The sequence below is a fragment of the Eubalaena glacialis genome, chromosome 8, assembly GCF_028564815.1.
Source record: "Eubalaena glacialis isolate mEubGla1 chromosome 8, mEubGla1.1.hap2.+ XY, whole genome shotgun sequence".
NCBI lineage: Eukaryota > Metazoa > Chordata > Mammalia > Artiodactyla > Balaenidae > Eubalaena > Eubalaena glacialis.
This window is the reverse complement of record NC_083723.1, coordinates 79,122,020-79,132,564: the sequence shown is the minus strand read 5'-3', so window position 1 is coordinate 79,132,564 and position 10,545 is coordinate 79,122,020. Positions and strand designations below refer to the sequence as shown.

The window sequence follows — 10,545 nt, the reverse complement described above, 5'->3', positions numbered from 1 at the left end:
CTCCTCCTCTACCCCAGGGCTCCTTGCAGGCGCTTTATTCCCACCTTCCTCCAGGTTCCAGCGAGCCAGGTGGCTCCGGCTCAGGTCTCTGTGCAACTCGGCTCCCAGCGCCTTGATGAGGCGTGTTTAATCTTCCACCCAGATTATTTAACCTCCGCATCCTTGTTAACAAACAGCCATTATTAACGAGATGCGAGACCACATGGGGTGGGCTTCTACAGACAATGCGCGCTCCCTTGGCCTTTCTGCGAGCAAATTCATAATCCTCAGCGACTCACACGCCCGAGCCCTCCTGCCAGGCCCGCGAGGGAGTCAGGAAACTGTAGAAACCGGGGGATCTGGACCCTTATCCACGACCCCACGCCTGGAGGGTCCGGGCTCTGCAAGACAGAGCTGTACCTCTCCCTTCCTTCCCGGCCTCCCTCCCTCGCTCGCTCTCCCAAGGGATTGCTACAGTGCGTTATAAATTTTACCTTTCCAGTGTGTAGGAGAGGCGAGAAGAGGCTGTGTCCCAGCTCCGGGCCGGCCTGTCCCCGAGGACACCAATTAAAGGCACTAATTGGACAGCAATACATCAAAGTCGCTCCCGGGAGTGGGTCCTCAGAGCGCCAGGAATCCATTAGTTGGGCCTTTGTTTCAAAACACAGAAATACAGAGGAATAAAAAATAAAATAAAAAGCACCTCGACGCGACGGGGGTGGCGCGGGTGCTGTGCAGCGTGGACTCCGCTCTGTGCTCGCTGGGAGACCCACGCTCTCCTCTCCTACTCCAGGCCCGGCACGTCAAACGATCTTTCCCGCTCGTCTGTTTTGAGCCCACCTCACATTTATCCCCACAGAGCGCCGCCTGGAAAGACTCGATCGCCCCTGGGCCCGCGAACAAACAGAGCCCGTGTAGACGCGGCACACGGTTACCACTAAACGCGCCCGGACCGATTCGGGGGAAAAACAAACCCACTTCCCCGCGCACATTTCTCAGGGTCTCTGCCTAACCCGGCCGAGGAAGGGGAAGCGGACACCTCGGGGAGGCACATGTCACCTCGAAGTCGTGACGCCTCCTGGGCTGCACTGGGGATGCGAGGCGGACAGCTCGGGGGAACCGGCGTCCCCGGGAGGGGTTAGTTCAGCATGCGGGGAGCGGCACTTCGATGGCGGAAGGAAGGAATTGGCTCTTCTTTGCAGAGCTGGATGCCACTCGCAGGCCCGAGGGCACCCGGAGAAGCAGGCCGGGGAGGGGCCCAGGCCCCGCAGGACGTGAGGCGACCCCAGGCGAGCTTCCGGCCCTGGAACGGCGGGGCGAGCGACCCCGTGGAAATAGGGGCGCTTCGGCTGTCGGCTTAGCCCGAGGCCAAGGGTAAGAAGAGACCGAGCGTCCAGAGTCCCGAAGTCCAGCTACCCCGCCCCGTGCGCGCGGCGAGGCCTCCCGACCATTGCGGCCGAGGCCAGAGTATGTCGGACCCTGGTGGATCCCGGGCGTGGCCGAGGCCCCGGCGCAAAGGGCACGGCCTGGGGTCGGTGTCCGCTGGCGCGGTGCCTCCAGATGCGGGGCCCGGGCCACACCGGCCGCCGCCCGGGCCGGGGCGCGGGGGCCTTGCCGCGGCTTCCCGCCAGACCTGAAGCGGGCCTAGGCGAGGGCGGTCCCGGGTCGCCACGGCAGCCAGGGAGCCGGCTGGCGCGCCCGGAAGCCCCGGCCTCACCTGGGCGGAGGAGTGGCTAGAGGCCGAGCCCCCAGCGCCCCTCATCCTGCGGGGGCCACGCCAGATCGCTTCCCTCTAGGAGCCAGACTGCAATGACTGCTTTTGATCCCATTTGTTACTAACCCCGGCATTTGTTTTCCATTTTATAAACGCTTCCCTTTAAGTAACTGTCCCTGTTAACAGCGTATACCTTTCAGCAGTCCTCACTGCGCTATAAATAATCTCGATGAAGATGCAAGGATATGACTTTCACAAGATTGAACAATTGATTCAATCTGTGACCCGCGATCGCGAATAATATTGGAAGGCTATTTAAACAGATGAAGGCCTAAATTGTCTTGCTTGTATCTGAATTAATTTCTCATTCATCATCATTATGAAGTGATTGGTCTATTCAAGCTCTTCAGCCTGCTGGAACGGCGTGGGATTTAAATGAGATTGTAACACAATTTAAATGCTCGCCGACTTTAACGAGGCCAATTGAGCAGCTGCAATAAATACAAATATTTTTCTAAACAGCCTTGTTTTAAATAATTACTTAATGCTTTCATGTTATTTTTAAGTGGCAATCTTTCTCTCTCTCCTGCTCAGAATATCACACACTTATTTGCTGAGAAGGCGATTTTGGAAACGACTTTGTGTTTCTGTTTGCTTTGTAGATGGTAGCATGCGTTTTGCCGTCGCTTTTTTTCCCCCCTTCAGAGTCAACATCTCGGGGTCCACAACCTGGCACAAATGGTGAGCTGGGCCTCGGTTTTGCCCTAATGCGGTCTGATATGTCTGCCCCCGCAAGAGCCAGGGAAAAGCTGAGTGATGGGAGAAATTGGCCGTTTAGATCAAGTCACTTATCCAGACAAGTTTTAGCTGGGTCTTGCAAACGAATCCGTGCGACTGCACTTACAAATGACACCCCAAAGAGTGGCGTCGTTTCTGACTTGTCCTGATGACCATCATCAGCTTGAACAAATCAGAATTCCAAAGTATCTGAAAGGTGTCCCTTAGGAAGTTCAATCTGCCAGCAGTTTGGCTCCCGTGCAAGTCGACTGGAATGGGTGGAGGCTGGCTGAGGATTTCTTTGTTAGGGAACAGGCCCAGAAAGAGAACCTGGCCACAAGGATTGGTTGGGGGTAGAGTAATTAGAAGAAAATCCCAATTCTTTGGCCCAACCTCCTTTTCCTCCCCCCATTCACTGACACTACTCCCTCTCTCACTCCGGATGACGGTGCTTGGAGAGGATGCTAGGAAGGAAAAGCTCTTTCCACTATGAGAATGCCATTCGTCTGGCCACCCTCGACAACTGTCCGCCCGTGACACCCACGCTCTTCGGCCGACATATGGCGAAGGGTGTTTCCTCGATTGCGGAATAATGGACGCAACCGAGCGGGAAAAGCCTGGAGAACAAAAGAATCTTTTAAACTTTTGCGAAAGTCCTAGGCTGGGGGTGGGGAGGCACGCGACTGCAGCGGGGACCTAAGCTCCCGTTTGCCACTACCGTCTAGGGCCATATCCCCCTGCGAGGCCTGGGGAGAGAGGGTGCATTTTGAATCACCTCTCCCTCTGCCTGGGATGGGGGCAGAGGGACTCGATGTCTGGAATGTGCCGGCGCGGGTTTCCCGGTTGGGAAAGCTGGGCCGATATAGTCACTAGAGAAATCATTCGTGGGACAGACAACATTGGGGGATGCGATCAAACTGCAGGCCAGGGAAAAAAATGGGGACAAGGGTGGAGGAACCAAGTGATTTGCTATGTAACTGGGCAATTTAATGCCAGAGTTAAGGAGCTGCTGGCCGGAATCATTTCGTCTTCGGAGGCTCTGCCGAGCTCATCCTCCTTATCCTGTTGTTTAAAATGAGCATTATCCCAAACATATGCAATGCAATCAGTTTGGTCACACTTACAAGAACACGCTTTAATAAGGCAATCAATCACTCGCTAACAAGACGGCGACGGCTCGCGCTGAGCGCGCACTCGGGCTGCTGGGTGGCTGGTCTTCCCTTCCCGGACCGATGGACCGCGGCTGAGCGCTGGTCCGCGCTCCCAGGCCCTGCTGGGTCCCGAAAAGGTTGAGGAGCCCAGGGAAAGTGTGAGTCGGATGTGAGGTGTCAGACTTCGCGAGGGGTGACCATGGACTCTGGGCCCCAAAGAGGCCTAGGGCAGGGGAGGGGAAGCCAACGGAGCTGGGAGCTCATAGCTACATGAGTCACTAATAGCTGTGTGAGACCAGAGCCTCCGTTTTTCCACCTGCAAAATGGGACCGAGATGGGGGAAAACTAAGTAGAGATGCTCAGAAAATTGAAAAACAAAAACAATAATACGAAAACAACAATGTCAGTCCTATTGCTTGGTCTAGCCTTCTCCTTTTACAGATGAAGAGATGGAGGCTGTGGAGGAGCAGGGCCTTGTTCACGATCATCTCCCATCCAGCCCCCCCCCCCCCCCCCCCCCGCCATCACCAAAATGGAAGTATCCGGCCAGATGCTGCTGCCGGCGCAGGCGGAAAAGCCTATTTTTAGGTGTGGGGGTCTGCGAGGGAGTGTGAGTAGTGCGTGCCTAGCACCAAACCGCAAACCCTGGCAAAAGGGAAATTTCATTATGAAATAATGAGTAATTCCTCCTGGCAAGATGTATTGTTATATCTTCCACTGCAATTTGGAGGAAGAGAGGCTCAATTACCCAGAAAATACAGTCAATTAAAGGCTGCTGATTGGACACGAGGCCGGATCATCGATCTTGTACTTTCCAATATTGCTGCAGACACCTCATTTTCCCTCCCTATTAACTGAAAATACGCCTGGCATTACGGCAACCCGCAGCCCATTTACCTGTCGCAAGCAATCTTGGCCCGATGCGAAGTAACCGAGAAATTTGCCGGGGTTTGGCACCTGGAGCTTCCCAACTGCAGAGGGAGCTGCGCAGGGCTGGGGGGTGGGGTGAGTGGCAGAGAGGATACTGGAAACCTCAGCACAAGGCTTTGCTTGGGAGGGCGGGGAGTGCTATGTTTAGGAGGGTTTGCTCTAAACCCCGAGGAGGGATGGAGGCAGATTAAAGAGTCCCCGCCTGCCCATGGATACACCAGCAGAGGACCCTTGAGTCCATGCAATCCTGAGCGCCCAGGCTGCTGAGGACACCCATCTCTTCAGAGACAGCCACAGTGGCTCTCCTATGGGGACAGAGGATGACAATGAGGTGGCCACTCAGCACTGTCTGTCCCATTGCCCTGACCAGAATTCCATCCTTGGAGATGACTTCCAGTCTGAAGAAGATTCAAACCCTCCCATCCCAACTCAGGAGTCCTCCTCCCTCCTCTCCCCTCACCCTAAGATGCAGACCCAGCTTGACCAGCAAACCCAGCTCTCTGCAGTGCTCAAGCTCCGCCCCCACTACCTCATTCGTCTCCACCTTGGGTTGGGGTGGAGGTAGGATCCACAGAGACCAGAGTCCAGAGTCCTCTTTCCTCAGAGGGTTGGGGCAACTGGAGAAGGAACCATCAGGGTGAGCCCCTGATGGGATCAGCGCTCTGCTGGGCCAGTTGAGCCAAGTCTCCTAGCAGGCACAGAATTAAGCAAACTTACACCCCAGGGCAGCTCAGCTCAGAACCCTCCTTCTCCACCTCTGTGCAATGTCCATTTGGAGCCTCCCAATGCCCAATAGAGGCTTGGGAGACTGTGTGTCCATCTTTTGACTCCTTGCCTACCCAAGCCCATGACAGCTGAACCAGTAATTTAAAAGGAGTTAACATACTGCCTGCTGCCAAAAAATTTAAAATGCTAAAGTGAGAATCATATCCAGCTTTATTGCAACATGGTCAACAAATTGTAACAGCGAATTCTTTGGGTGACAAAGGAAAACCAAATCAAATTCATTCCCTACAGGAAGAACCACTCCCTCCCAGTCAGGGTGAAACTTGCCTTGGGTGTGTGGGGGGGGGGTACAAGTTCTCCTCTCAAAAATTGGCTGCAAGAATGACTGTGGAAGTGAGAGTTTGGGAGTGGTTCCCAAACAAACCCTGGTGGAGGGGAGAGGCAAGGTCCCCAGAAGTGGCAGAAGGCTCCCACTAGTAATTGGAAAGTCAAGCCCCATTGGCAGCTTGGGAGACAGAAGAATGTAAAATGCCAAATGCAAAGGGAAGGGCCGGAAAGCTCCTGGTGAAGGGAAGGCAAGGGCTGGAAATTGCTTCTAATTTTCCACCAGATACTGAGGGAGAGCGATGAGGTCCCTGCTCCCTAAGCTCTTCCCTGGGCGCCTTGTTAACAGCTCAGCTCTGGGCTCCACGGCCAGCCAGCCGCATGGTGACCATATTATACATTCAACATTCAAAAACCCTCCTCACACACATCACTTGCTAATCAGGGTGTGTGTTGGGCTCAGGGAGAAGAGGCTTGGTAGAAGCTGCCAGGGGAGCCTGGGGTATCTGCAGCCTCCCTGCCCTCGGTACACAAAAAGTAGGGGTGGAGATGAAGTTACAAGAGAGATATCAAGAAGCTAGGAGAGAGGAAAGAGATCAGGTGGTGGTAGATGCTAGAATCAGAAAATATCGTGTAGCTGAGGTTCCAGGAGGGTCAGAGAGCCCCCAGCTTCCTTGGGAGGGCCAGGATTCTCCGCCGTAGTAAGTCCTCTCCCTCTTTCTCCTAGATGGCTGGTGCTTTGCCATCCACGAGACCCTTGCCATGCCTTGGAAAAGCTGGCAAAGATTAATCTCTACCTGCTTTGCATACACAGCATTTTGTTCCGAGAGACAGCAATTTCCCTTTGCATTGCGTGGGCTTGGCCTTGGCAGGGGGAGGGGTTCCGGGTGAGAAAGGGGTTGGGAGTGGGGGGCTGGGGAGCTTAGGGGCTGCATATCGGTTGCTGTTGCAGCTAAGTTTGTTTAGCTTTGGAGCCACGGCCTCAACCCGGGTCAGGGGGAGTGCGGCCGGTGAAGAACGGCAAAGAGGCGCCACCCCAGAGGAAGGTCTCTCAGCCACGGCCTCCCCACCCCCACTCTTGCTCCCCAAAAGCGCCAGCCACGGCCGCTTCCCGGGCATCCCGATGCTCGAGGCCAAACCCCGCTGGTCCTCTGCGGCCCTCTTCTTTCCCCTCGGTACCCCGGGGGCGGGGAGGGGCGCTGTCTTGAGTCCCCGGGGGTTGCCCACGGGCGTCCTGGAGCCGGCTGCCGGCGGGCGGCTCCTTATCTCGTGAGGGGCACCTCCTCCCTCTGGTCCAGCGCCACAGAGGAGGCCTTGCTGAGCACGGAGGGCGCGAAGGTGAGGAAGGAGTCCGAGCGGGAGGTGGAGGCACAGGTGAAGTCCGAGGCAGCGGCGCCGGCGCGGGGCGCCAGCCCGTTGGCCGGGCCGCCATGGCAGGCGAGGCAGGAACAGGGACCGCCGGCTGCGGTGCCCAGTCCGTGCGCCGGGCCCGGGTAGAGCGGCGGGTGGCGGAAGGCGCACAGCAGTTCGGGCCGCGGGTAGGGCTGAGAAAGCACGCGGAAGGTGTCGAGCGGGCGCAGCGGCCCGCTGAAGGGCGAGGCGGCGGCGGACGCGGCGGACGCAGCGCCCAAGCCCACGGGCGAGTAGTAGGGCAGGGGCAGGTGCGACGGGAAGGGGTAGGGCAGGCCGCCCGCGGCCGCCGCGTGGCTCATCATGTACGTGTAGAAGGCTGGGTCGGCCGGGTGCGGCCAAGTCATGGCCAGCCGCTGCCGCTTGTCCTTCATGCGCCGGTTCTGGAACCACACCTGGCGGGGAGGAGAGGAGCGGGTTCGGCGGCCGCGCGGGCCCGGTGCGCAGAGGCCAGAAGTCCCGCCCCACTGCGGGCGGCGGTGCTGGCGGCACAGGAAAGAGCGGAGGCGGAGCCCCTCTGGGCGGGGGCAGATGCAGATCCCACCACCACCCCCCTGGAGCTGGAATCCCTCCCGGAGAGGCTCAGGGAGCCACTCCAGTCTCTGTCCCTCCTCCCCTCTGCCCACGCCGCCAGGACGCCGGAACCCGGTGTGGATGGGAGGGTAGTGGGGGCACCGAGGACTCCACCGGTCTGAGGTGGCGGGCAGAGATTCCCCAGAAACATGTCCCTTTCCTGCTGCTCTCCCATGGGGCACTTCCTTGTCACCTGCACAGGCACTTCATCCCCGCTGTTTATTTGGCTAGGAAAGGGACAGTCAAGCGCATGGCAGCCGTGCTCGCCTAGGGACCGTCAGGTGGGCAAATCTGCTGGCACCTGGCACCTGCACCAGGCCTAGACACCCCCGGCCTAGCTGCCATATGGGCAGGGAGACTCCAGGCCCCAATTCCTAGCTAACGATTTAGGAAGTGGGAAGTTGGTATTTACTTCCTCCTGACTGGGTGCACCCCGTCTCCCTGGTCCCTGGAGCTCTTACCTTGATTGTGGTTTCCGGCAGGTTTAGAGCAGCCGCCAGCTCACATCTCCGAGGCCTGGATACATAGTTCTCCCTGTAGAATTCCTTCTCCAGCCGTGCAATCTGCTCCCGGGTGAAGGCAGTACGGTACCGTCGCATCTGGTCACTAGCACTGCAGGCCAAGGTGCCCTGGGAGCCACCGCTGCCATTGCTTTTGGGAGCCTCGCCGCTGCCATTGGGACTGCTGGCCAGTGCCTCGGAGCCAGGCCCTGTGCAGGGAGCCCAGAGTATACGTACACACAGAACACAAAACAGACACACAGACACTGCTCATGTGGGGCTGTAGGCCAAGGGTGTGTATGGAGGGGGTGATGGAAAGGGACATTCCCCCTCTCAGTAGCCTCAGACTCTGCCTCTGCTGGGGTGGCAGGGACTTTGAGAACCCAGGAATGGAGGACAGAGGCTCACCATTCAGAGGAGCACATAGCAGCCATTAGGCCTGGCTGGGCTGCTGTTTGGGAGGCCTCTCTGTAAGGCCTGCTGGGTACAAAAGCCCCAGCCGCCCTGGCTACCTGCCTTGGGGCACAGGGGAGATGCAGCCGCTCTGAACTTTCTGCCCACCATTGACAGGTGTGGTCAAGGATATGCATATCTGACAGGCAAGTGAGTTGAGAAGCACCTTTGTGCTGGAGTGTTGCAGGAAGTTGGGCAGGGACCGAGTTTCCTTGCTTTGTGTGCCAGGCTGCGGTGCAGGTGTGGGAATGTGCACTAGGCTGCATGTGTTGTGCGAATGGCACAGGAGTGTGTGTATGAGTATCCTATTACCTCACTATGTATGAATGGAGTATGGATTATTCTGAGGGTATGCTATGCTTAGTCTGGGTTGAGTGGATAAGATGGTAATGGGTGGATGTGGGTACTCGACAAGGTGTTGGCTGCCAAGGCCAGGGGGTGGTTTTTCTTCCATACCAGGCTCTTCTCACCCACCCACACGGCTTTGTGGAGGAGTGTCTGCTGGTGCGCTCTTCCAACTAGCTTTCCACCCCTCTCAGGGAGACTCCCTTCCTGCTCATTCACCCGCCCCCCCTCCCCGCTAGCCCCTGGTCAGGGAGGGGTTCTCCAGTTACAGCAGTGTGACAGCCCCCCCATATGAGTGTAACCCAAGGAAGGGTGGGGCTCCTGCCCCCTGCAGCTCCTTTTCCTTTGGGTGGAGAAGTGGGACTAGGAAGGAAAGGGGAAGGGGGGAGGGCCAGAGCTCTGCCTTTTCAAATGCAACCGGAGACCAAAGGCAATTAGATCATTGGGACCATTTCCGACCTGGCGCCACCGAGCCCGGGAAGTGACAAGGTAATTTGGACCTCTGACCGAAGTGCAAACTGGTCGAAGGGCCGCAGCACCCGGGCGCCCGAGTTGACCGCGATTTTACGGTCCTTTATGGACTCCCGGCTTCCGCGCCTGGATGCGCCTTACACCCCGCCAGCCACAAACTGCCCGGACCCGCGTTTGATCTCGCCCACGCCGGGAGAAGGTGTCTTCCCCGCGCCGTTGAAGCAGTACCTCAAAGCTCTGGGGGGTTGGGGTGCACTTTGAATCCCCCTCAAGCCGAGGGCTTGCGTCTCCCTCCTTCCCCCAAAGCACAGCTGTCACCCTCAGTCCCGCCAATGCCAGAGCACAGAAGGAGACCCCCCGCCAGGGCGCAGATAGCGGGGGAGAGTTGCTCAGGTGGGTCCCCCCAGCCACCCCGCCCTGGGGGAAAGGAGTGTCTTCCTCTCCTCCAGAGCTGAAGTGGAAGGTGGGCGCGTTGGGAGGCCGGGGGAGAGAAGGGGTGCGGTGGCTACCTTTGCTGTGCTGGTACTCGGCGTTCCCCGTGGCGCAGTCCGGGGTGCAGCTCACCTCGATTTCTTCATAGAAATCCGACTCGGTGTCCGAGCTGCTGGGTTGCCCCTGGCCTGGGAGGCTGTCGGCGGAGGCAGCCGGAGGTCCGGGGCCGAGCACTGCGGCCCCGGCGGCCCGCGACTCGGCGCCCGGCCGCGCAGCGATGCCTGCTAGTCCGTCGACCGGCTCCTCTTCCAGGCCTCCCCCGCCGCGCTCCCGGGCGGCCGGAGGACCGGCCCGCGGGCTCAGGCAACCACGGGGCACCATCTTCTCGGGCGGCTCGGGCAGCGGGCTGCCCACGGCTTCGGACAAATTGGAGACCCTCTTGCCAACCAGAGTGCCAAGCTGACCCCCATCCAGAAACATAACCATGTCCTTTCGGCTCTCCATCCCGGGCTCTCAGAGGGGGGAGGGGGAAAGCCCCAAGTGAGCTCCTAGCCCCCCGGCTCCGTGGGTCCCCAGCGGTCCGACAGATCTTGGCTGCGGGTGGGAGAAAGAGGCCAGGCGACTGGGCGAGCGCGGAGCGGCCGGAACGCGGTGTCGACGGTGACAGCGGTGGCGGCGGTGGGGAGCTGGGGGTCACCTTGTGATGCGAGCGCTCCTCTGTGCCGCACCGCCTCTGGGAGGAAGCCCCATTGCCCTCTTC

The 10,545-nt window shown here is 58.5% G+C and overlaps 1 protein-coding gene across 1 annotated transcript; it reads right to left on the bottom strand.

Moving 5' to 3' along the window:
• Window positions 1-6,863: 6,863 nt before the first annotated feature.
• EVX1 (even-skipped homeobox 1) lies at window positions 6,864-10,289 on the bottom strand. Its single transcript, XM_061197859.1, has 3 exons — window positions 9,863-10,289; window positions 8,046-8,293; window positions 6,864-7,406 (listed from the first exon to the last, which is right to left on the bottom strand). The coding sequence occupies exons 1-3, from the start codon at window positions 10,287-10,289 to the stop codon at window positions 6,864-6,866; spliced, it is 1,218 nt and encodes a 405-aa protein (XP_061053842.1).
• Window positions 10,290-10,545: the final 256 nt, after the last annotated feature.

Bases quoted from the DNA above. Each gene is read 5' to 3' on its own strand.
- EVX1 (XM_061197859.1), bottom strand. From the start codon at position 10,289: ATGGAGAGCCGAAAGGACATGGTTATGTTTCTGGATGGGGGTCAGCTT. The intron at 8,294-9,862 runs GTAGCCACCGCA...CTCCCTGCACAG, and splicing joins CGAGTACCAGCACAGCAAAG to GGCCTGGCTCCGAGGCACTG. The intron at 7,407-8,045 runs GTAAGAGCTCCA...CCTCCCCGCCAG, and splicing joins TGCCGGAAACCACAATCAAG to GTGTGGTTCCAGAACCGGCG.